The 26,494-nt window shown below is 45.3% G+C and overlaps 1 protein-coding gene and 1 long non-coding RNA gene across 3 annotated transcripts; both read right to left on the bottom strand.

Annotated features, from left to right (window-relative positions):
- Positions 1-334: 334 nt before the first annotated feature.
- On the bottom strand, positions 335-11,008 carry ASNSD1 (asparagine synthetase domain containing 1). 2 transcript variants are annotated; one of them, XM_083468674.1, is made up of 5 exons: positions 10,829-11,008; positions 9,214-9,267; positions 5,205-6,762; positions 3,544-3,725; positions 335-905 (listed from the first exon to the last, which is right to left on the bottom strand). In XM_083468674.1, the coding sequence occupies exons 3-5, from the start codon at positions 6,663-6,665 to the stop codon at positions 650-652; spliced, it is 1,899 nt and encodes a 632-aa protein (XP_083324800.1). In that variant the 5' UTR covers positions 6,666-6,762; positions 9,214-9,267; positions 10,829-11,008; the 3' UTR covers positions 335-649. The 2 variants fall into 2 exon arrangements, with proteins under 2 accessions (XP_083324800.1, XP_083324799.1); XM_083468673.1 differs by lacking the exons at positions 9,214-9,267; positions 10,829-11,008 and adding an exon at positions 7,881-7,956.
- A 7,457-nt stretch (positions 11,009-18,465) lies between these two features.
- LOC310691387 lies at positions 18,466-24,682 on the bottom strand. The gene is made up of 3 exons (XR_014518488.1): positions 24,647-24,682; positions 23,448-23,565; positions 18,466-19,422 (listed from the first exon to the last, which is right to left on the bottom strand). It is a non-coding gene; the product is annotated as an uncharacterized lncRNA (long non-coding RNA).
- Positions 24,683-26,494: the final 1,812 nt, after the last annotated feature.

The raw sequence follows: 26,494 nt of genomic DNA, 5'->3' as shown, positions 1-26,494 counted from the left end.
GCTCCCTTAGCCGTTCCTCATAAGGCATCGTTTCCAGGCCTTTGACCATTTTGACATATTCTGCAGGAACAAAAAATGTGCACTGGGAATAACTGTACAAGTGTACAGAGGCAGCATTGACCAATGGCTCCTTATGGAGAGATACTTGGGAGCTAATACACTGGCATTGTATAACACTTTTTTTTACAAGGGTACAGCTTAAAATGTCTGCACACAGAGCAGCTCTAGAACCTTTCAACTACTTGCTGGTTCCCTTTGTGGAATCTACTTGAGTGTCTGCTTTGATGCCCTTGGCTAAGATGTACGACTACATTAACGAATATACAGAGTCCGAGACTTTTTAAAAACCCTTTATTTTCTTTCATGTTCACAACACACAAACATCATTCAGAAACCAGGGAACATCTAGCTAGCTAGCCATGACAACGTTCCACTGAAGCCAACAGAGTATCGTGGGTTGCATACATACATTTGTTCTCAGTGGGATCTCTAGCACTGATCCTGCACACATTAACTCAAAAGTAAGTCCCAGTGCTGATCCCACTGGGGCTGACTCCCAATTAAGCACACTGGTTGTACCTGGCATTTCCTGGATTGTGACTACCGTGTGATTGAGTTCGTAACAGGCTTCCCAGAATCCTGTACGCAGCTACTCGACTGGAAGTGACTGGAGTCTTGTGCATTTGTCAGATGCCTTTTCGCTGCTGTTTTCCATTTTTGCAATCCTGGAACCAAACTGAATGGCCCTCTTTGGCAGGACCGACGAGGCTGTCAAGCCAAGCTGAACCGCTGCCAGGCGGAGAAGCAATTTCTCCCCGATGCCTCGAGGCAGAGTCAAGTTTGCTTTCTCCCAGATGGGAAGAGAATTGAGAAAAGATACTACTTCTTCGTCAAGAAACGGAAACCTAGAATGAAAAAAGAACGCCAAGCAAAACATACTTTTAAAGAGAATTCAAAAATAAATTGCAAAGTATACTTTTGGAAAAATCCTAGAATCGACTTATTTGGCGGTTACGATCTGAGCTAATTAGTAGTTTCCTATAAGTATCCGAATGTGTGAACTACAGTGGTACCTCGGGTTACATACGCTTCAGGTTACATACACTTCAGGTTACAGACTCCGCTAAGCCAGAAATAGTACCTCGGGTTAAGAACTTTGCTTCAGGATAAGAACAGAAATTGTGCTCTGGCAGCAGCAGGAGGCCCCGTTAGCTAGAGTGGTGCTTCAGGTTAAGAACACTTTCAGGTTAAGAATGGACCTCCAGAACGAATTAAGTACGTAACCTGAGGCACCACTGTATTCATAAAGTTAATGGACCCCTGACAGTTAAGTCCAGTTGCGGACGATTCTGGGGTTGCGGCGCTCATCTCGCTTTACAGGCCGAGGGAGCTGGCGTTTGTCCGCAGTTTTTCCGGGTCATGTGGCTAGCATGATTAAGCTGCTTCTGGTGCAATGGAACACTGAAACCAGAGCAGCGCACGGCACTGAACGGAAATGCCGTTTACCTTCCCGCCAGAGCGGTACCTATTTATCTACTTGCACTTTTTGGCATGCTTTTGAACTGCTAGGTTGGCAGGATCTGGGACTGAGCAACGGGAGCTCACCCCGTTGCGGGGATTCGAACCACCGACCTTCTGATCAGCAAGCCCAAGAGGCTCAGTGGTTTAGACTTCAGCGCCACCCGTGTATTCATACATACACCTATAAAAAAAACCAAGCAGCTCAGAGCTAGACAAGCATACTGTGGGAAACTGTGGAGAGACACATCCTTCTGAGATGCGTAAACTGAAGGTCAATCCAGGTAAGACAGAGGCACTGTGAGTGGGCGGTTCCTTAGACCGGATGGATGGGAAGATTGCCTGCTCTCGATGGGGTTACACGCCACCTGAAGGAGCGGGTACGCCTTTGGGGGGGGGTGTACGTCTGGATTCTGTTGCTTGAGGCTCAGGTGGCCTGAATGACATACAGCCCCTTCCATCAGCTTCGGCTGGTGGCCCAGCTGTGCCCTTATCTGGGATAGCCTAACTTGTCACCCATGCTCTGGGAAACTCTAGGATAGATTACTGCAACACATTATACTGCCTCTGAAGATGGATCGGAAACTTCAGCTAGTGCAGAATTCTGCAGCCAGGTTGCTCAACAGGGCAAGATGGTTACACCCATCCTGGTCTGAACAGGCCGCCAATAAGTTTCTGGGTTCAATTAAGAGTGCTGGTTTTGACCTATAGAGCCTTAAACGGCTCAGGACCATGATACCTCTCCCCATATGAACCAATCTTGAACCCTGCAATCTTCGTGTGCCTCCTCCACAACAGGTCTGGAAGACGGCAACATGAGAACAGGCTTTTTCTGTGGTGGCTCCCTGTCTGTGCAATGCTCTCCGGAAGGAGGTTCAGCCGGTGCCCTCATTGCATATACAGTGGTACCTCTGGTTACATACTTATATTGTTCTGGAGGTCCGTTCTTAACCTGAAACTGTTCTTAACCTGAGACACCACTTTAGCTAATGGGGCCTCCCACTGCTGCCGCGCCGCCGCTACGCGATTTTTGTTCTCATCCTGAAGCAAAGTTCTTAACCCAAGGTACTATTTCTGGCTTAGTGGAGTCTGTAACCTGAAGCGTATAACCCAAGCTACCACTGTACAGTGGACGCTTGGGTTGCAAAAGTGATCCATGCGGGATGCATGTTCGCAACCCGCAGTGGTGCGTCTGCGCATGCGCGAGTTGCAATTCAGCGCTTCTGCACATGCGTGACCACCAAAACCCGGAAGTAACCCGTTCCGGTACTTCCGGGTTTCGGCAGTTCGCAACCTGAAAAAACGCAACCTGAAGCATCTGTAACCCGAGGTATGACTGTAGTTAGTAAAGGTAAAAGTCCAGTCAAACTTGATTATGGGGTTGCGGCGCTCATCTCACTTTCATGCCGAGGGAGCCAGCATTTGTCCACAGACAGCTTTCTGGGTCATGTGGCCAGCAGGACTAAACCGCTTCTGGCGCAATGGGACACTGTGACGCAAACCAGTGTGCACAAAAACACCGTTTACCTTCTTGCCGTAGCAGTACCTATTTATATACTTGCACTGGTGTGCTTTCGAACTGCAAGGTTGGCAGAAGCTGAGACAGAGCAATGGGAGCTCACTCCATCACGGGGATTCGAACCGCCAACCTTCTGATCGGCAAGCCCAAGAGGCTCAGTGGTTTAGACTTCAGTGCCACAAGTTCCTGCATGTATTTAGGTGCCAGGCAAAAACATTCCTCTTCTCCCAGACCTTTGGCTAATGAAACAATCTATGGCCTTTTAAAGCGGTGGGGGTGGGGAACTGATTTCATTTGTTGTTATGGTATGTATTTTTTGTCTTTTTATATTGAAAACCACCTTGTGATCCTTGGATGAAGGGGAGTATAGAAATTTAATAAATCAGCATCAACATCATCACTCCAACTTGCTGCACCTGAATGAAGTAATGATGCTAACAAAATAGCCTCAGTTATGATGATTTAAAAAGAAATAGCCCAGTAACTTCCCCTTCCAAACAGCTTACCTAGCTTCTTTGCCATGATCCCCAATAACTCTATCATCTCGGCCAAGGTTCCTAGATGAAATTCGCCCCAGTTCCATTTCCAGTTCTTCATTCAATCCCTCCAAACCATGTTTTTCAAAGCAAGCCCGGTGCCTAGAATAGCCGGCAAGCTGCTCATCTGCTCCAATTCCAGTAAGTACAATCTGCAATAGAGCACAACTTGCAGTCTTAGCATTTATTTACTTAACCCGCTGTACCCTAAAACACTTTTATTCCGCAAGATTTTGCATTTACTTTGGTAAATCTAATTATAGCTACATCCAAATTAAACTCTATTTAGATTTAAATAAACAGTTTTATAAGGTTCAGTTCTGTTCCAATGAACAACTGGCGATCTATTTAGACAGGAGCAGAACTGCTTTTTATTCAGCTGGAAATATGCAGAAGATGACTATTACGACTGGGCCAGATTTCCATCCCATTTTAATCATAGAGCCATCATCGTTACCAAAAGAATACAGTAAGCGGTGTTCAAAACTCCCATTGCTCTAGGCGCACTTCGCAACTGGGAATTTCATTAGTGCAAGCAGATTCTGAGCTCTGGGCACAGTACTGCACCTAAGATTTCAGATTAAAACTGCAGTGGAAGGAAAGGACCTTTTTCTGCCTCCCCACTTCCAGCCACTTTCTGAAGAATATAGAAGAGACCCTCTTAAGAATATTAGGGGGGTCGGCAGAAGGACTCAACCATGTGAAAAATGGACGTATTTTAACTGCAGTTCATTCATTTTCAGTTTGTATTCTTGTTATAAAAAAGTATGCCTAGACATTCCGTTGGTGTACCCATTAACTTAGGTTTAAGGTGCCATTTAGCTCCTAACTTTCGTATCTCAGTTTCTATCAGTGACAGTAAGCCCGTAACTTACTTACACGCATCTACAGTGGTGCCCCGCAAGACGAATGCCTCGCAAGACGGAAAACCTGCTAGACGAAAGGGTTTTCAGTTTTGGAGGTGCTTCGCAAAACGAATTTCCTATGGGCTTGCTTCGCAAGACGAAAATGTCTTGCGAGTTCCTGCGGGTCCCCCCCCTTTTCCCCAAGCCGCTAAGCCGCTTATCAGCTGATCCTAAGCCACTAAGCCGCTTATCAGCTGATCCGCTAAGCCGCTTATCAGCTGATCCGCTAAGCCGCTTATCAGCTGATCCGCTAAGCCGCTTATCAGCTGATCCGCTAAGCCGCTTATCAGCTGATCCGCTAAGCCGCTTATCAGCTGATCCGCTAAGCCGCTTAACAGCTGATCCGCTAGGCCGCTTATCAGCTGATCGCTAGGCCGCTTATCAGGTGATCGCTAATCCGCTAATCAGCTGATCCGCTAAGCCCGCTGAGCCGCTAATAGTGCTAATCCACTAATGGGCTTGCTTCGCAAGACGAAAAAACCGCAAGACGAAGAGACTCGCGGAACGGATTCTTTTCGTCTTGCGAGGCACCACTGTAACTTGTCCACATTCAATTTTGCATGTGTGGCAAAAGAGCTAATAAAATAAAAATGAACTGCAGAGTTATGCCTGCAGTATAAGCAGGGCTCACTCCCTTGTAGGCTTAGGATTGCAATACCAACTATGGAGTAAAAACAGATGCGTGTGAGAGAGTCGTTAGTCATAAATCAATAGCTAGCTTTATACCTTCGCAATGCTTTTATATGGCCTTATATCTCCCTGACTGGTAATCAGGCCTTCTCCTCTGGAAGCAAACCACACAGCACAACCGATGCTATCATCCAGAACAGTGCCCAAGGGATAAACTAAATGACTTATGTGTTGTTGTCTCATTGCTTTTAACTCCTCAAGCGTAACGTTGATTTCCACGAAATTCCACGATCTGGAAGGACTGATGGTTTTCAGTTCTTCCAGCCCTGCCTTGCCAGTAATTCTGTCAGGCACGTTAAAAGATGACGAAGAGCCACATTTCACAATACCGGTGTCATCGAAGCATCCCTGACTAGGGGGCGACTGTTTCTGTTCCTTGCTCTGTTTCTTGGTGGAACTGCTTTGCCTTCCTTGGTCTGTTACCTTGAAGGCCACATTGAGAAGATCAATGGGTTCTTCTGAAGGAACGTGCTTGTCAGCAAGGGCTGCTATGAGAATGGAATCAATGCCCCCAGAAAAAAGCACCGCAACATGGGGTTTCGTCGGAGTTGTACCTGACATTTCTCCTCTTAAATGATCGGCCTCTCTAGCCAGACATAAAACTCGTCTTTCTACTGCTCTGCTCAACACGTCAATAAACTGGCGAACAAGTTCCTTCTTATGGTGCTCTGCAAGAAACATCTGCAGAACTTCCACATCCGCTACATTGGTAAAATCAAATAACCGGGACTCCTCCTGTGTGTTAAGGGTCTCCTTATTTAATGGAATGACAGGCGCTACCAACGTGTGTGAGTCATTCACCACAAGAGACACGTAACTTGGGGAATATTTGGAAGCCATATTTAAGTCACCAAGGACTGCTTTCTCGGTAGCATTCTGTCTGGAAGGGTATTTCCAAGGATACAGCGTTAAAGTCACCGCTTCGGATGCAGCGCAGGCCTTGAGATCCAATCTGAAGATTCCTGATGCCGGAACTTCCTGCCATGGATTACCAGAGACGGCACTTACGGAAGAAAGAACGAAAATTTTGTCTGCCTCTTTACTGAACTGCCACAGCAGACTGCGGCGGCCAAAGAAGTCTCTGCCGAACCACAAGCAATGCTCCGACGCCTGATAAAAAACAAAAGACCATGGACCCCGAATGGAAGATAACACTGACAAAACGTCCGATTCACGACAGCACGTGCAAAGTTGCCGAAAAATAATTTGAGTGTCGTTCTCTTCAGCCGTTACAGGAACACCGCTGAAGATTTCTCCATTCCAAAGAAACACATTGCCAGTCGTAGGATCTTCCACAGGCTGTGGAGTCAACTGTCCCCTTAAGTGAAGCACGTGGCCAGAAAATAAGCAGTGGTATGGAAGCTGGGGTACAGTCTTAATCAGTTGTTGACTACTACTGGGTCCTCGTCTCCTAAGATTACATAAAATATCCTCTTTCAAGAAACAGCCGTCAGGGGGATGTACAGACAAGCTGACCACACAGCAAATTCCACACATTGTAAACGTTTGTTTGAAGCCTTAGCTTATTTCTTGATTTTGGCTTTCTCTGAATTCTCCATTTCCTGATGTGCCTTCTTCAGTTCATCTAATGTGTCTGTAAAAAAGAGAGGAAAACCTGTATTTAGCACATCAGTTAAAAACTGCAAAATAAAAGCGTTATAAAGTATTCTAAACAGTCCATAACTGCATGCTCTAGATGTCCAATTATTGCCAAATTTAAAATGAACACTTTAAACTGCGTCCACGATGCAGAAATCTGCAATAACAAGTAGGGGAACGACTCCTCCAATCAAATGGACTGGGCAGGAGCAGGAAATGGGGGGGGGGGTGCCAATATGTAATCTATGTCCCAGCTAACAGCAGGGAAGGTAACACAATAGTCGCAACAGAAGACTCATTCTGCTAGCATTCTCATGGGCATCTACACCAGAACCTGAAAATTGAGAGCTGCGGGTTACAGAACTCTTTTGAACACATGGGGAAGGTATGAATAAAAAAAAAGAGGGTAGGAAAACAGGAACTTGTATCACATAACTTCATAGCATATTTTTTTCCACCAGATATAGCTGTTTAATTTCACTTCTGTAAAATTTAGCAACAGCAGTATCTGAGCCTGCTATATTCCAAATACTGATATTTCTGTATTACAGTAATGAACTCCTTTCAGATGATTTATGATCACATCCCTATGCTAAAAACTGATATGAAGACAGTAGCTTCTTTTATGTAAGAATTTACATTTTATAATGAAACCCATCCATCAATTCACCCTGTATATTTTGTTGAGGTAAGCTGGCTTCTTAAATCTATATTTAAGCATCATTCTAATTGATTTAACCTTAATCTCAACCACATATGAAGAATATTTTAATCTTCTTTCCTTCTTAATATCAGAAACCCCGTAAATATACAACTTTGATCCTCAGTAAACCTGAGCTTTCTGACCTATCTATCTATCTATGACTATTTTCAGACTAGTGATATGCTTCCCACCATCACACAACACACTTTATATGGGTCCAAGGACCAAAAATTCCTAACTGGTTCATGAAACATGATTCATGATTACTTATATTAAGGACATAATTGGGCATATATAAAGGAACGCTATCTGTACAAGTGTAATACCATGTAAAATCCGTACTATGTAACATCACGCAACTTCTCTACATCCAATCACAAATAAAAAATTAAGAGAGCCAAGGAACATACTTTTGCATTCGGATAGTGTTTGGGTTCTGTCTGCTAGAAAAAATATGTTGCTGTTGGGCTGCTGCCTGTAAACTTTCTGCAAAACAAGAAGAAAACAAGTAGGTTTAACTACACTGGGGGGGGAAGTGTTCTTATTTCTGAGGTTTTTGTTATTGCTTTTGAATTTTGGTCTTAAATTACAATTGGTTTTTTTAAAAAAATAAATCAAAAATCACCTTATTTCTCTACCATTTTTCAGGGAGGGAGGTATCTTACTAGATTATAGAAGTCTATAAGCAGGTTTATCTTAATTTTTTTTTTACAAAGCTTTGACACAAGAGTAATAATAATAATAATAATAAAATTTATTTATATCCCGCCCTCCCCAGCCGAAGCCAGGCTCAGGGCGGCTAACAACAATAAAACAGTACAAAAGTACAGCACAAACAACACTCTAAAATCATTCATTATAAAATTAATTAATTCAAGCCACTGCCAACCATTGGGCTAGAGCTCCGCGAAGATTGCCGAGGGAGGGAGTCAGGCTGTGCCCTGGCCAAAGGCCTGGTGGAACAGCTCTGTCTTGCAGGCCCTGCGGAAAGATGTCAAGTCCCACAGGGCCCTAGTCTCTTGTGACAGAGTGTTCCACCAGATCGGAGCCACGGCCGAAAAAGCCCTGGCTCTAGTTGAGGCCAGCCTAACTTCTCTGTGGCCTGGGACCTTCAAGATGTTTTTATTTGAAGACTGCAAGTTTCTCTGTGGGACATACCAGGAGAGGCGGTCCTGTAGGTACGAGGGTCCTAGGCCGTATAGGGCTTTAAAGGTTAAAACCAGCACCTTAAACCTGATCCTGTACTCCACCGGGAGCCAGTGCAGCTGGTATAGCACCGGGTGAATGTGATCTCGCAGTGAAGACCCCGTAAGGAGTCTCGCTGCAGCATTCTGCACCCGCTGGAGTTTCTGGGTCAGTCTCAAGGGCAGCCCCACGTAGAGCAAGTTACAATAATCCAGTCTGGAGGTGACCGTCGCGTGGATCACAGTGGCTAGGTCAGGGCGAGTAGCGTGTCATGGTTTTCATGGATTAGGATCCCACTCATTCAGCGGGCACAAAGGATCCATGTGTGATTAAATTCCCTGTTTCGACATTTCTAGGGACCCATGAAGTAATTACCGCTTTGCACGTACCTAATACATTGCAGATATCTTTCAGAACAAAAGTGGAAGGTACGAAAGCTATCACAACTCAGTTTACTCTGTGCACTGCTGCAGTTATACGCAAATCTGGACACCACATTTTCAAAGCACCCTAGGTTTCTTCATATACAGTTAGTTATAATTTAGCAAAAGAAATTACCCGGTTCTTCTTCAAGTTGGAAACTTCATCAACTACAACTTTTTGCTCTTTAATCTGCAACAAAAGGGAAAAGAAACTGAGAAAATGCAAATGTTCTGCTACTAAATTCAATACCACCAATACACTTGGACGTTACAGGAGCACAGCATGTGGATGGCCTTGAAGGCACACTTCTGAGTTTCCTTACAGCATCAATGGGAAGAAGTAATGGGGTTGCACCTTCTGCAAATGCACAGTGATAGAAATAGTTGTGGAATTCTGCTTTCTTGATGTGTGTTTCTGTGTTGAAGGCAGCAGCTATGCCTTGAGAATTACCAACTCCATTAATTAGACTCTCATGATTTGCAAGACATAGTTGTTGCATCAACAGGCTGGCACAAGTGCATGTTTCCTCAGAAGTAAACCCCACTGTGTACAATAGAGCTTTCTTTCTAATAAGTGTGTTTAGGGATTCAGTTGTAAGATAACCAACTGTTGACATCAGGATGTTAAAATGTCACAGCAAGTTATTTTATCTCTCTCTTGACAGCAGAGCTTAACGCTTGCTCAAGATTCTTCCACCAGAAACAATGCAAGCACAGCAACAATTTAGGGTGCCTCTGTGTGGCAGTTTCCCATGGACTTGGTGCTGCTCATGCACAATGTTAGAAACTAAGATATGAAAGTTAGGAGCTAAATGGCACCTTAAACCTAGGTTATGGGTGCAACAACGGAATGTCTAGGTGCGCTTACAAACCTGAAAATGAATGAACTGCGGTTAAAATATTATGTTCATTTTTCACATGGTCTAGTCCTTCCCCTGCCCACCCCCCTAATATTCTTAAGAGGGTCTCTTCTCCAGTGGACAGACAGTAGCTGGAAGTGAGAAGGCAGAAAAAGGTCCTCCTTTTCTTCCACTGCGCAGTTTTAATCTGAAATCTTAGGTGCAGTACTGCGCCCAGAGCTCAGAAACCACTGGTGCTAATGAACTTCCCTGTCGCAAAATGAGCCCAGAACAATGGGAGTTTTGAACACTGCTCATGCATACAAGTTTTATTTTGTAAAAAGAACCGTTATTGTTTTCCACTAACAATATAACATCAACCAAGTGTAGAGAAACAGCAGAGCACAAATATTGCACCAATATACTATATCAAGCCATATTCATACAAGCTGAGGTAGCTGACCATTGGAGCTGCCCACCTCACAATGGAAAATTGCCATGATATATTTATAAAGAACACGGTTGTTACAGAAGGCATGAAATGAAGCTGCATGCAAGTTTTACACAACAGCCACACAACGTTGTCTTCATGAAAACACTGCCCTTCATTATTTCCCCATTTAATCTGAGTTTACCATTTGCACAGAAATTCCAGCAAGTTACAAAACAGCAGCAAAAAACAAAACAACAACAACGGAAATGCTAAATCCTGATTAAATGGGGGAAACCGCAGCTTGGCCTTTTGGTGAGGACAATATCAGGTGGATGCTGCAAATAAATAAACAAAAACCAAAAACAAACAAACCCACATCCCCAAACCCCACTTGCATCCATGAACAGCACCGATTCCATAAAAAACCAAAGTGTTGGATGACCATCTCCCTCTGTTAAGGTTATGCCTTTCCCATTCACCTTTCTGTTGAGCTCTTCTTTGTCATACAGCTTCATCTCCTCTGCCTTTTGCGGTATTTGGCTCGACATTTGCTGCAAGTCCGTGCTATTCCAAGGCCACCCACACTTCTTTTTCGGTGCAATCAGCAATTGCTTTTTCGACGGATGAAAATCGCGCCTCAAAACCAGCCAGGATCATGAGATCTGAAGGAAAAGAGGGGGGAAAGCTTCAGGATCAAGCCAGAGGCCCATGTAGTCTAGCATCCTGGTTTCAGTGGCCAAACAGATTCCTGTAGGAAGCACACAAGCAAGACCTGAGCAGCACAGCACTCTCCACACCTGTGAATCACAGCAATTGGCAGTACTGAAGAGTCACAATGCCTCCCACAGTGGGATAATAATAATAATAATAATAATTCTTCATTATTTATACCCTGCCCACCTGGTTGAGTTTCCCCAGCCACTCTGGGCGGCTCCCAATCAAGTGTTAAAAACAGTACAGCGTTACATATTAAAAACTTCCCTGAACAGGGCTGCCTTAAGATGTCTTCTGAATGTCAGATAGTTGTCCATCACCTTGACATCCGATGGGAGGGCATTCCACAGGGCGGGCGCCACTACCGAGAAGGCCCTCTGTCTGGTTCCCTGTAGCCTCACTTCTCGCAATGAGGGAACCGCCAGAAGGCCCTCGGCGCTGGATCTCAGTGTTTGGGCTGAACGATGGGGGTGGAGACGCTCCTTCAGGTATACAGGATTGAGGCCGTTTAGGGCTTTAAAGGTCAGCACCAACACTTTGAATCGTGCTCAGAAACGTACTGGGAGCCAATGCAGATCTCTCAGAACCGGTGTTATGTGGTCCCGGTGGCCACTCCCAGTCACCAGTCTAGCTGCCGCATTCTGGATTAATTGCAGTTTCTGGGTCACCTTCAAAGGTAGCCCCACGTAGAGCGCGTTGCAGTAGTCCAAGTGTGAGATAACTAGAGCATGCACCACTCTGGCGAGACAGTTCGCGGGCAGGTAGGGTCTTAGCCTGCGTACCAGATGGAGCTGGTAGACAGCTGCCCTGGACACAGAGTTAACCTGCGCCTCCATGGACAGCTGTGAGTCCAAAATGACTCCCAGGCTGCGCACCTGGTCCTTCAGGGGCACAGTTACCCACCCGCTCCCTGTCCCCCCAAAACAGTACTTCTGTCTTGTCAGGATTCAACCTCATGGGATGGGGAGATGGGTTACCAAAAGGGGCATCTGAACTGCAGTGACCTCGCTGCTGCCTCAGCCCCACTTCTTCCCCTCCTGCCTTCGTAAGGGGTGTCGGGGAGGCCAAGTAAGCAGTATCACACAACTTCTGAGGGGAAGTAAAGCCAGTGCAAGTTTGCCAACTAACACAGATAAATTTAAACAAGAAGGATGGGATGTAAGAGGCACTCATGCCATGAGATCAGTGTTTCCACAACATGGGCCTCTGGCTGTTTTTGGACTACAATTCCCATCATCCCTGACCACTGATCCTGCTATATAGGGATAATGGGAGTTGTAGTCCAAAAGACAGCTAGAGGCCCACGTTTGGGGAACTCTGCACTAGATTAACAGAGGCAGATTTAGGGGAGCGTGAATGGTTCACCCGCACTGGATACCAAGCCGGGGGGGGGGGGGAAGCACCGCGACAATAATGTAGAAGAGAAAGTGAGGGCAGGGGGCACCAAATTTTGGCATCACACAGGGTGTTGCTGACAGCCCAAAGTCTGTTGCTGATATTAAGCAGGAAGACTTTTGCTTATGGTGGAAATGGGTTAAGGCTCCCTTTCTTACATTCAAAAAGAGACCCGCCCCAGCCCAGTCCATTTATACAAGCTGGATCTGTGGAAAATGACACCGTTTTTGCACATGGTGGAAAGTAAGGAAATGCAACTCTCTGAATAATAACGACGACGATTTTATGATTTATATGCCACCAGCCCATCTGACTTGAGTTGCCCCAGTCGACTCCCAACAAAATATTAAAAACACAATAAAACATCCACCGTTGAAAACCCTCCTGAACAGGGCTGCCTTCAGATGTCTTCTAAAAGTTGTATAGTTATTTATTTCCTTGACATCTGATGGGAGGATGTTCCACAGGATGGGTGCCACTACCAAGGAGGCCCTCCACCTGATTCCCTGTAGCGTTACTTCTCGTAGTGAGGGGACCGCCAGAAAGCCCTCGGAGGTGGACCTCAGTGTCCAGGCGGAACGATGGGGGTGGAGACAGTCCTTCAGGTTGAATATCCATTTTCCACCTCCCCTCCCAGGCTAAAACTCCGGATCGCTTCCTGACTCTATCACAGGGCCGGCCCTCCCATGAGGCACACTGAAGCGGCTGCCTCAGGAGGCAGAACTGGGGTAACCCACTGGAAACCCCGCATACATCTGGCAGATGAGTAGAGCGTTGCGAGGCAGCAGCCATCACAATATCAAATGATTCTGATGTCTATGGCTGCAAAGCTACTGCGCCCAGTGAACTAGGGGACAAGTCCCACTTGAACTCAGAATCTGATCCAACGAGCTCAGGGTTGCCTGAGACCTCCCTAGGGTTTCCCCACGGGCACCTTACATTTCACACGTGCAGCGTACCCGGCGCTCCGCTTCCTCCGCCATCCAACGACCCTCTCCGCCCACAGTGACGCGCTTCTTTCCTTGGGCTCGGAAGCAGGGTGGGTCCATCGCGGTGCTTCTTCCGATTGGGTCGGAGGGATGACGGGCGTGTTGGAGAACCTATGAAGACGGCTTAAATCGGCTCAAGAGAGGGGGGGGACTGAGGGAGAAAATATGCAAACGGAAGGAAGCACTGCAAAGGGTCGTTGCGCTTTTACGCACGAAACGGAGCTAGGAAGTGGCAGGCTGGTTGAGGAGGGGAGCAGTTTATAAGACGTTTAGATGGATGATTGCCGGGAATCCCGGCCTGCAATGTGGCCGGTTTGCAGGCTGCCGTTTACACTGGGTTGCTTTTCCTTCTGGAACAAACCCCGGCACGTTTTTGCATGCAAATCGGTGGCTAAGGCTGCAGCACTCCAGATTTCGCTTTAGATTAGATGATTGCAAGGAATCCCGGCCTGCAATGTGGCCGGCTTGCAGGCTGCCGTTTGCATTGGGTTGCTTTTCCTATTGGAACAAACCCCGGCGCGTTTTTGCATGCAAATCGGGGGCTATCGCTGCTTCGCTCCAGATTTCGCTTTTTTAAACGGATTCGTTTGTTGCTCTAGCCTCGGTGTGCTTTCGTGCGAGGGACTCTTGGGTGGGTAGGGGCTGCAAATCCCAAATAGCCGCTGTGGAATCGTAGAGTTGGAAGAGGCTTAATCTAACCACCCCGAGGCTTGAGCAACGCAACGCGTTGTGACGGGTGGGCTGTTTTGTTCGGTGAAGGTAGCCCGCATAATTCAAAGATAAAGTTCGAACAATATTTTGAACCTCCAGGCTAAGCAACAACCCTTCTCCCTGACACCTATAATTCTGTGTGAAGCATCTTGCGTGTCCCTGTGGTCTGAAATGGTACAGCCAAACACAGGCTTGAAAGAGAGCGAGGTTTGGAATATGAATAAATCGCACTTCAATATACATTTCGAGGCAATTTAAAACCATACAATAAAACACCTAAAGATAAGTTTAGGAATAATACAAACAAACACCCGAGACAGAGACTTTACTCCCCAATCCTGCTGAAAAAGTTTGTCAGAAGAAAATGGTTTTTAATTTCCCCCCCTGGAAATTACAAATAGGAGGCAGCTGTTGTGTTTTAACAGGTGTGCAGTTCCACAAAAGATTCCCTTGGGGGTCCCTTTACAAATAAGATGTCAAGAATCATTAAAGAGACTAGGACTACTAAAGTACCTAATGGATTTTAATGGCATTCTCTTCATCAGCATTTGGGGAGTGGGATAATTACCTAGCAGAAGTCCCTTTTCCAACCACTTGAAAAGTTAGCTCAGGAATCCCTAGCCGTCTCTTAATACAAGTGTGCAGTGCCGTCTAGTGGACGCCTTGGGATCATGTCAGGCTGTCAGCTTTAGAGCTGTGCGCAGGCATACCTAAAAACAGGAAAGCTTTTGAGATTTTTTTTCTGATGCAGGGTGGATAAGTTCTGCTTCTCCTCTCTTCCCCTCAAGGAAAACACGCAGCCTCTAAATCGTTTGCCTCTTCACCCGTGTAACCCATACTTCAGGTAGAATACTTGACCCGTTTCTTTTCTCTGATAGTGTTTTTGTGTGTGGTCATTTGGTCAGATTTTAGCTCTTAAGGCTGGGCTTGAAATTCTTGGAGATCTTTGCAACGAAGCCATGATGGATGGGTGGGGCTTCAAGGGTGGCAGCGAAACTGTCCCAAAATCAAACACATCTTGGTTTTCTTTTTAGCAAGTAGGGTAACTACTTATTTGCAGCATAGCCCTGAAACTTGCTGCATGTCCCCTTTTTGGGGAGTTTTAGCATCTGTGCATCAATAGAGTTTGATTGCACTGAAAAAGAGAGCTATATATGTTGTGTGTGAGAGAGAGAGAGTATTCCTCAGAAAAAGGATCTGTCTTTTGTTGTTAAGCTGTACAGTTCCCTGCACATTAATGGTAATATATATACGTGTGTGTGTGTGTGTGTGTGTGTGTGTACTGAGGACTAATGATTATTCAACATGATTCCTGGAATGTCAGTAGACTACATTCTTGGAGGCAACATACCACATGTAAAAGTCCAATAACACCTGCATAAAAACCACTCCATCAACACTCCAAAGTATCGCAAACTTAACAACATGAAGTTTTAAGTGTTGTAATGCGGCATAATTAACTCCTGTTCAGGATTCTGCCAACCCAGTCCATTCTTCCTCCACCCTCTGGTTTTCTGTTTCCTTCCCTCAACAGTCAGTCAACATTCTGTGGGGACTGAGCTCAATCCTCTTTCTAATGGGTTTCTTTGGCAGTGGGATGGGACTTTTTTTCACTGCTATGAGTTTGTGGGTGCCAGACTCCCCTAAATTCCTGGGTCCAGTAGGTGTTACAATTCAGAAGGCTTGGGGAGTTAAACTGGATGCTAGACCCAGCTTTCCGTGTTCAGGGAAATGGGCCATTACAAGAACAAAGGAAAGGTAATGAGTCACTGAGAAATCAAAGACCCTGTGGCAGACGACAAATCAACTCAGAATTAGTTAGAAGACAAAGCCAGAGCTTGAATTAATGTCTTTAAGGTTGGCTATGGTGTGACCTAGAGGGGAAAAGGTTGCAGGCTGGTAAAGGGCAGCAAGCTGGAAAGAGGGTCAGAACAAGATGGTTGACTTATATCTGAATCTAAGGCTGCAGCTATGGGAGAAACAAGACCATTTTGGGTGTTGATGCTGTCAACCCCTTCATGATGGGCTCAGGATGTATATGTGTGTATATAAACCATATATCATAAAGACACCACAGTCTCTGCTTTGCCTCATTTCCAAAAGGAAACATAAACGATGGGTAAGCACCTGGAACGCCTGGAATCTTGCCCCACTCAGATATTGTGGTGGCGTGCAACACTATTCTGAAAATCTAGGGGTTTCCTTAAGCCACTTGATACCTCCCTTTTTATGGGTGGTCCCATTATGGATCCATATATTATTAAGCATGGCATGATGTTTTTCCTGCACTGGTTTTATATGATTTAGTATCACCAGTGGTTATTTCAACATTACAACATAATTGCAACGTAATGGGTTGGTTTTTTTAATGTCTCGATTTTTAATTTTTAATTATTTTTCAGGTTTATACATTTCACTAATTTTACAATCATTCTGACATTTCAAAACTTGACTTCCTTCGCCCTCTTTCTGCAGTTCCTTAAATTTATTTTTAATATCTTCTGCATATCCAAATTAACTGATATAACACAAAGGTTATATCAGTACAGATGATTGCACTTTTTGTAGAAAGAAACCTAGCCACAACCAGCTAGATAGTTTCTTCTCGGTTATTAGGGACAGAGCTGACGTCTGCAACAGCCAGGACCAGAACCCCCGTGTAAGGGGGTATTTCCATTTTTTAATTTGCTTTTATGAAACTGGAAACTTGACATATTTATTATTATTTACCTTGCCTTTCTGTTTCTAAAAAAACCTGAAGCCTTTCTTTTAGGAATTCTAGGGGCCGAAATCCTAAGGGAGCAGAAAAGACTATTTATGTATGTGACCACGGCTGCGCGGATGTAATTAGCTCGGAGATGGAAATAAGATAAAGTTGCTACCAAAGAAGAACGGCAGATCAAGTTGATGGATTACAGTGGTGCCTCGCAAGACGAAAAGAATCCGTTCTGTGATTCTCTTCGTTTAGCGGTTTTTTCGTCTTGCGAAGCAAGCCCATTGACGGATTAGCGGATTAGCGTTATTAGCGGCTTTTAGTGGCTTATCTGCTGATCGGATCAGCTGATAAGCAGCTTAGCGGCTTAGAAAAAGGGGGGGAGCCAGCAGGAACTCGCAAGACATTGTCGTCTTGCAAAGCAAGCCCATAGGAAATTCGTTTTGCGAAGCACCTCCAAAACGGAAAACTCTTTCGTCTAGCGAGTTTTCCGTCTTGCGAGGCATTCGTCTTGCGGGGCACCACTGTATGCCGAAATGGCTAGAATGACCGGAAGAATCAGAAATCAGGAAGACCAAAATTTTAATAAGGAATGGGGGAAAGTTATAATTTATCTTAAAAACTATTGTAAACAGTTAAGATCGTTAGTAGGATTGGAATATCACTTGTGGTTCAATGGTGAATTTTGGACACAGTGGAGAGGTAAAAGATTTGGATTATTATAAAAGATGCAGGAGGATATCATTAACAACAGGACTCATAAAGGAGAAAAGCGAAGTCCAGGAGATTCTCTGGAATCTTGTTTTTATGTTGTATATTCGATATGTGACAGTAAAATTTTAATCTGAAAAACCAAATAAATTTATTTTTAAAAAGAAAAAAAGAACCTTGCCTTTCTGTTTTTGTTTTTTTTTAAGTGAAGGAAGGTGAGGACAGGTGACCTCACCTAGGCCCAAAGTCACCCCCCACCAAAGCAGGCTCAAAGCTTCTCAAAGCTTTTCAAAATCATTTTCTCAGCAGCTAAGCATCAGAAACATTCCGCTTGCTGTAACTAAAAAGATTGCAACAAGGTAGAGAACAGAGCCCATTGTCTTCTCAGGCCTTTCTCAGAACCACATTGCAACTTGCTTTCTCTCCGGGAACCATGCCAAAGCACAAGAATGAAACAACGGGAACACTCTGAAAACCCCCTCACCCCCTTTCCTGCCAAGAGTCCACAATAGTCCCAAGACAGCTTTCTGTACATGCTCAGGAACCTCAACATGGGGCAGGACTCCTGAGGGAGGAGAAAGGAGGAGGGAACTGGAAAGGGGTATATATGCTTGTGCACATGATTGTGAACTCGTGCATGCTTTTTGTGACTTATCACACTTACTCCTTTTACCAGTTCATGGATGGTATAAATAAAAAGCCTTTTCTCCGAAACTATTTCTTGAGTGTCTGTTGACTCCCACTTCCCTTTCCCAGGCACAATATTTTTCCCACCCGAGGGCAAAGCCTCATAAGGCTACAGAAGCACTTCTTGCAGCATAAATAGCAATAACAAGCATACTAAAAAGGATGTAAAATAAGGCTGGGTGCTGCATTATTAAGCAAACAGCTGTCATTTAATGGATTGTAACCCCCCAGCTTTAGTGAACAAACAGCATACAGAAATAAAACAAAAATGGCATGTAAAGCATCAAAGAAAACAAATCAAATGAATTTCAGGTGATTTTCACGCAGCTACACAATTCCTTTTCTGTTGCAAATTAGAAAATGATATTTAAATCTAAAAGCTTAGCAAAGAGTCACTCAAAGCAGTCAAAAAGTTAAAATACATATTTTGAAAGCTGGTAGTTTTCTAGTTCAACATTGAACCAGGTCGCTGAAATTATGCAATCAGAGCAAGAAAAATAGCATGATTATTTTATACCCTTTGTGGTTTTCTGACAATGTTATTCACAACTGGAATTAAGTGTAGATGACTGTTTAGATTTTATTTTCTCTCAGGCTACAGGAGCTTTGCAAATAAATCTAATATCGTTAAGAGCTGAAAAGTGCATCATTCAGTGACTAGTTGTTGATCTGCTAAAATCAACTTCACAACAACACATCTATTTCTTTGAGTCAAGCGGAAGAAAACATCTCAGCAAAGAAACAAGTTTCCATGCCACATTTGCAAGGGATTATTTGCCTTTCTGATAGGAAGGACTTTAATTCGTTTTAAATTCTATAATGGACCTTACTTTGCAATTTAAGCACTTGACTCAGACATTTAAACCTCGGGCAAAACAGAGAAAGCAAAGACTTCGGGGCCATATGTTGAACCACATTAAGAACGGGACTGTAGAACCTCCACACTAGAGCATCTAAATTGCAACGGAAAAGGTCTCAAGTCTTATATTCAGCATCTTCAGGTTGACATCTCTGGGTCCAGGTAGGGCTGTCTGAAGAGCTGCTGTCAGTTCTGTAAAGACTGTTGTGCTAGATGAACGAATGTTCTGACCTGGTACGAGGCGGCTGGCTTTGTCTTATAGTGAGGTTTCATATCCTGAGGATGTTTTGGTGCCTGTCGGGAAAATAAAAATAAAACCCTAATGGCATCCTGCTTAGTGGTATGAATAAACAAAACAATTAAACAACTGACCACTTGTCCTTTAATGCTGTCCGAGATGGGCTCCATCTCCCTGACTTATAAGGCTGAAAATCTGTAACAATAAATATAACTGACTGCCGATATGCAGTTTGTCCAAGTTCAAGGCTTTATTTTATTCTATTTATATACCTGAAGGAGAGTCTCCACCCCCATCATTCAGCCCAGACAGTGAGGTCCAGCGCCGAGGGCCTTCTGTGAGAAACAAAGTTACAGGGAACCAGGCAGAGGGCCTTCTTGGTAGTGGCGCCCGCCCTGTGGAACGCCCTCCCATCAGATGTCAAAGAAATAAGCAACCATCTGACGTTTAGAAGACATCTGAAGGCAGCCCTGTTTAGGGAAGTTTTTAATGACTGATGTGTTAATGTAGTTTTAATCTTTTGTTGGAAGCTGCCCAGAGTGGCCGGGGAAATCCAGCCAGATGGGTGGGGTATAAATAAATTAGTAGTAGTAATAGTAGAATCTAGGGAGAAAAGCAATGACAAACCTAGACAGCATCTTAAAAAGCAGAGACATCACCTTGCCAACAAAGGTCCGTATAGTTAAAGCTATGGTTTTCTCAGTAGTGATGTGTGGAAGTGAGAGCTGGACCATAAAGAAGGCTGATCGCCGAAGAATGGATGCTTTTGAATTCTGGTGCTGGAGGAGACTCTTGAGAGTCCCATGGACTGCAAGAAGATCAAACCTATCCATTCTGAAGGAAATCAGCCCTGAGTGCTCACTGGAAGGACAGATCCTGAACCTGAGGCTCCAATACTTTGGCCACCTCATGAGAAGAGAAGACTCCCTGGAAAAGACCCTGATGTTGGGAAAGATGGAGGGCACAAGGAGAAGGGGACGACAGAGGACGAGATGGTTGGACAGTGTTCTCGAAGCTACCAGCATGAGTTTGACCAAACTGCGGGAGGCAGTGGAAGACAGGAGTGCCTGGCGTGCTCTGGTCCATGGGATCACTAAGAGTTGGACACAACTAAACGACTAAACAACAACAACAGTAGAATACAGGATTGTCCTGTATTTCAATGTAAGATGCTATGTACAAAGCCATAAACAACCGGAACCCTGGTTCCCTATGCTCTGACTTGATCAGCAAGATCTGCTGGGTTACTTTTCGTGATCCCTGATGCCCCTGAGGTTTGGATGGTGTCCACCAGGGACTATGCCTTCAATGTGGCAGGCCCTTTCTCATGTGCCAAGGATGTGGGGCGAATTTGCCCATCCAGTCCTCCTGTGCCTTCTACTCCATTCTACTCCCCTGTGTGTTTGGGGGTGAGGATGTGGAAGTAGAAACCTGTGTGGGACAAGAAGGTTGGCAAAGAGAACAGAATGGAAGATTCAGTGGCTGCACACTCCCCGGTTACCTCAGAGGACTTGGAGGCGATGGAACCAGCATCTGAGGGAAGAAATATCAATCCAAGGCAGTGTTCGGCACCATTATGTGCCGTGCTGTGCCAGCGGCTTACCGTATTTGTATTGCTCTGCTGCTGAAACATGACAAAGGTTGCCCACGGAGCGACAGAGCCAAGTATAATTTCTCAAGTCATTATTCTTCGCCCATGCGGCAATAAACATCACCCATGTGTATTAATGGATAAATCATCGCTGATAAAAATGACCAAACCGCAAGCGGAACGAAGACTCTGGACCTGAGAAGGAGTCGTTTAACGTCTCTCCCATTCCCACATTTATTGACGTTTCCAACAGTTCCGAGTGCAGAGGGAAGGTTGGAAAGTCTTTAAAATAAATGCATTTCTAATGAGTGACTAAACGTCATAAATCACCACACCTCAAACAGCCATGATAAGCTAATGGTCTTCTTTTTATTTAAATACAATATATAACCAAGCAGAGTTCCCTGAGCTACAGGGCAATGTTGAAGCAAAGCGGTTTCTCCTTTCTAGGCCTTGAGCCTTAAGGCGGCCGTACACACCCTCCATTTAAGTAGGATATGAGTCAATGCAACACGTGTGCACCTGTGCTATTAAGTCGCCCTGTCCCCCTTCTGTGGGTATAATTTCAGGACCATAGTGTGTTAAACCATCGTTACTCATCCAGGTTTCATACAGGTGTTGGTAATACAACAGGGGCTATAGGGTTGCCACCTGTCCTGTATAATATAGGATTGTCCTGTATTTCAATGTAAAGTGCTATGTCCTGTACTGAGTCAAATACAGGATGCAGTTTGTCCTGTATATCCATTTTGCTGCTTCTTTCCCTCTCCCGCCACTCTCTCTTTCTGCCAAGTTAGGAATCCTCTCCAAATGCCCATCCCAGCTCCTGACTTGGCTGGAGAAACCCCTTCTCGCTTCTTTCCTTTCTCTCCCCCCTCCACCTCCTATCTCTCCTCATCCTGCCCCCAAGGAGGAGCAAACCAGGGCAAGGATTTCATGTCGTCGCTTCCAGTTCTCATCCGCAGAGCTGCAGCATGAGAACACTGGGGCCTGTCCCTCAGAAATCAACAAGTTCTGGGGCTCCAGAATCAAGCAGTTTTGTGCCAGTGTAGCCCAGAAGCCCCCATTATGTTATCTGCATGGTATTTGAGAGAGGAAGGTGGGGGAGAGAAGTAGGTCTCCACAAGGCTTGCCCTCCTCCCCGCCACCTAATCTTTCTTTCCTCTCTTTCAGAAATTTAGCATGTGGAACAAAGTTTGTCCCTCACAGCGGTTCTCAACCTGTGGGTCCCCAGACGTTGTTGGACTACAACTCCCATCATCCCTGAGCTCTGGCCTTGCTAGCTAGGGGTGATGGGAGTTGTAGTACAACAACATCTGGGGACCCACAAGTTGAGAAAGGCTGCCTCAGCAGAATGTGCCCTCCTATTTCTTTATTTTTTGTCCTGACCTGCATATACTGCTGTACAGTACTGCATGCGTGCAAAAAGAGTTATGTGGAAAGTCATGAATTTCAACTCTGGGTAGCAAAGCACAGACAGATTTACAAATTTATGTTTAGGTGTGTGTGCATGTGACAAATTCCAGGGGGGCCATCCTGTTAGGCCGCAATGGATTGTAATGGGTTGCTTTGAAGTTACTTCAGCACCAGGTGTGGGGGGAATCACACCCCCAAATCTCATACCCTCCAACACTTTGAAGCCAAGACCTGAGACACCATCTTCCCGTTTTTTTTATCGCGAGAGCACGGTGGCCATTTTGCACCCCAGTTCCCTCCCCCTTTTAAAAAGCACTTTTCCAGGCACAACACCCAAAAAGATCTGGTTGTAGTTATCCTAGGCTCTCTGACACCCATTCAGCAATGTTTACAGAGATTGCATGTTTTGTCCCATGGGCATTCCTTTATACGCATGTATGACTAGAGTCAAAATACAAGTGCCTTCCATGGTTGAGATTTAACTTGTAGAGACCTCACTTTTTTAAAAAAGAAAGATATATATATTGGGATCTGCTGCCCTTGTAGATCCTGCTGTCTGAGGCAGTTGCCTCACCTTGCCTCATGGGTAGGCCGGACTTGCTCCATGAAGCTGGTTTGACTAACCATGCATTGAACAGTGGGATTTCACAACACAACAATTGTGTTTTTAATATTCTGTTGGGAACCGCCCAGAGTGGCTGGGGAAACCCAGCCAGATGGGCGGGGTATAAATGATGATGATGATATATTATTATTATTACAGTCATACCTCGGGTTGAAGTAGCTTCAAGTTAAGTATTTTCAGGTTGCGCTCTGCGGCGACCCAGAAGTAACAGAGCGCGTTACTTCCGGGTTTTGCTGCTCGCGCATGCACAGATGCTCAAAATAATGTCATGCGCATGCGTGGAAGCGGCGAAACGCGCATGCGCAGCCGCGTCTTACGTTTACTTTAGGATGTGAACGGGGCTCTGGAACGGACCCCATTCGTATCCAGAGGTACCACTGTATTACTACTACTACTACTACTACTACTACTACTACTACAACAACAACGAAAAAGATACAGTGGTTTACCAGAAACAAGTAGGAACTGACACTGATGAATAAGACAGCAGGATGTATGGAGCAGACTGATTGTATGAGCAGTTTTCTTCTTCTTCAAGCTGAATACTGCAATGTAGGCTGGATCTGTCTGCATAAACAGAACAATGTGATTATCTAGGTAACTTACCATCAAACGAGGACATACTTCACCACAGACTGAGACAATTTACTACAGCACAAGAAGCAGCGCTTTAAATTTTCCATTGCTTGGGCGTGAGAAGTAGGGCATTTCAATAACGCCATGCTCCTACCTTCCTCTGTGTCCTCCTCATAAAGTAGCTTCGCAAGTGCTTCAGCTGCATAGTGCACCATGCCCCAGAAAGGCTGAGGGGAAGCTTACCTTTCAGCTGTTCCTTCATTTACAACATGTGAGTCAGGTCAGGATACAAGAACAATCAAGTATGCGCTGCCTGCTTGCTATCATTAACATTCATGAAGGGCAGATCAAAGTTCTGGACATTAGTTATGAGAAAAAATTGGGGCAAGAGAGCAACAGCATGGAAAGGGGGTCTCCATTAGAGTACTTACAGACACAGACACCCCCAACTGCCCTATTTTCCAGGGACACCCAGATTTACAGAAGCCAGCCTCGTTTCCGATTTGATCCCAGAGTATCCTGCTTTTCCTTAAGGTAAAGGGTAAAGGGACCCCTGACCATTAGGTCCAGTCATGACCAACTCTGGGGTTGTGGCGCTCATCTCGCTTTATTAGCCGAGGGAGCCGGCGTACAGCTTCCAGGTCATGTGGCCAGCATGACTAAGCCGCTTCTGGCGAACCAGAGCAGCTCACGGAAACGCCGTTTACCTTCCCGCTGGAGCGGTACCTATTTATCTACTTGCACTTTGACGTGCTTTCGAACTGCTAGGTTGGAAGGAGCAGGGACAGAGGAACAGGAGCTCACCCCGTCACGGGGATTCGAACCGCGGACCTTCTGACTGGCAAGTCCTAGGCTCTGTGGTTTAACCCACAGCACCACCCGTGTCCCTTACTTTTCCTTAGGACGTCCCTATTTTCATTGGACAATCTAACCTCCATGCAAGCTTTGTGCAAGCAAATAGGTAATCAGGATGCTATAAGTAAGTCCTGCAAAGGTCTTCAGTACTTTTTAAAAAACCAAGCCTGATGTTTGTTGCGTGATTACAACCTCCAAGATAATCCCCCACACTTACCATGTAGAGATCTTGAGAGGATGGCATGATTCACACAACTCTGTAATATGATAAAAATAATAATAATTTATACCCTGCCCATCTGGCTTGGTTTCCCCAGCCACTCTGGGTGGCTCCCAACAGAATATTAATAATAATATTAAAAATGTGATAAAACACCAGACATTAAAAACTTCCCTAAACAGGGCTGCCTTCAGATGTCTTCTAAAAGCCAGATAGTTGTTTATTTCCTTGACATCTGATGGGAGGGCGTTCCAAAGGACGGGCATCACTACCGAGAAGGCCCTCTGCCTGGTTCCCTGTAGCTTTACAGTCATACCTTGTGTTGAAGTAGCTTCAGGTTGAGCGTTTTCGGGTTGTGCTCCGCGGTGACCCAGAAGTAATGGAGCCATTACTTCTGGGTTTTGCCGCTTGCGCATGTGCAGACGCTCAAAATGACGTCACGCGCATGTGCAGAAGCGGCGAATCGCGACCCGCGCATGCTCAGACGCGGGTTGTGTTCGCTTCAGGATACGAACAGGGCTCCGGAATGGATCCCGTTCGCATCCAGAGGTACCACTGTACTTCTCGCAGTGAAGGAACCACCAGAAGGCCCTCTTACGTAAGCCAAACCATGTCTACCAGGACTGCACAAACATGCAGGCTCCCGGAGAGGTGTTTCCAGTCCTTATGTTCTTCCTTGATCCTTTTTTGTCCCATGACACACTGAGCTAAGCCAAAGTTTGGCATAAGGCGTGTTCACATTACCAGCTTAAAGTGCAGCGAAGTTGTTTTTTTACCGGTTTCATGGCACTTAACCTTACCCCCCCAGCTGTTCACATTAACACAAATTAGTGTCAGATGCTGTTTCAGTTTGTATACGCACCAGGGGGCATTGACAGGGTGGGGGTGTCTTTATCCTCATACAAAAGTGCTCATGCCTTGGCTGCAGACAAATTAGGAAGACTCCAATCTCGGGCCAGTCCAAGACATTTTGGCACCTGAGGCGAAGCGCAAAACAGCACTCTGTGTGAAGCTGGTGTGAAAAACAGTGCATTGTGCAGTAGTATTTCACAACAATTACAGGGCGCAGATGCATTTGGGAGAACATCATGTGAACACAGGGCAAAAACCCAGCACTGGAAACACGCTGAGTGCGCAGTAAATGGGAGTGTGAACACAGATTGTGTTGTCCAAACTCAGACTCACAGTTCAGCTCTGTGCTCACCAACCGCAAGCTGTAGCCAAGATCAAACTGGATTTGTATGACACACTCAGTCAAACCAAAACAATCAGGGAGGAACAAAACAGCTGCAAGTTCATCTCCCGGAGCCTGCATGTTTTGTGGATTCCAGGCGAGCCTTAGTTTGGCTTGGTATCTCGTGCGAACTAGGCCAATAGCGCCTACAAACTGGGTGTGCCTTTGGCGTTCAGCAATCTGTGGGGATAGGTATTGTTTGGTATTGGGAGTCGCTGGAAACTAAATGACTAGGTTGTGCTCAGGCGAGGAACAAACGAAAGTGGTGGCAGAGAACACTCATCGAAGTGTCACAACACACACCTCTCAATAAAATGCACGAATGAGCTTCTACACCGGCAGTGCCTGAAGATGCATAGCAGGTTATTGTTACTATTTGTATTTTCTGTGATAAGGGGAAATCTGGATTATAATATTAAAAACACTCTGCCTGTTTCTCCTCATTCTTCTGTACTCTCCTCTCTGACCTGAAATGTCCGCATAGGAATATCATGGATAGGTGTGTAGCTGTGGCAGGGATAGTTGGGTCCACATTGCTACATCAACATCCTGTGATTGACAGGTCAAGCCGGTTTGTCCTGCTGTGCTCCCTTGGCAATTGCAAGTGTTGA

The sequence above is a fragment of the Podarcis liolepis genome (assembly GCF_965112155.1).
Source record: "Podarcis liolepis genome assembly, chromosome: 1".
NCBI classification, from domain to species: domain Eukaryota; kingdom Metazoa; phylum Chordata; class Lepidosauria; order Squamata; family Lacertidae; genus Podarcis; species Podarcis liolepis.
The sequence above is the reverse complement of the archived record's forward strand: the minus strand, read 5'-3'. Positions and strand labels throughout refer to the sequence as shown.

What these genes read in the sequence shown, in the direction of transcription:
- ASNSD1 (XM_083468674.1), bottom strand. Translation starts at nt 6,665, where the DNA reads ATGTGTGGAATTTGCTGTGTGGTCAGCTTGTCTGTACATCCCCCTGAC. An exon ending in CATATAAAAGCATTGCGAAG is followed by an intron (nt 3,726 to 5,204) that starts GTATAAAGCTAG and finishes GCTCTATTGCAG; the next exon opens with ATTGTACTTACTGGAATTGG. An exon ending in GATCATGGCAAAGAAGCTAG is followed by an intron (nt 906 to 3,543) that starts GTAAGCTGTTTG and finishes TTTTCATTCTAG; the next exon opens with GTTTCCGTTTCTTGACGAAG.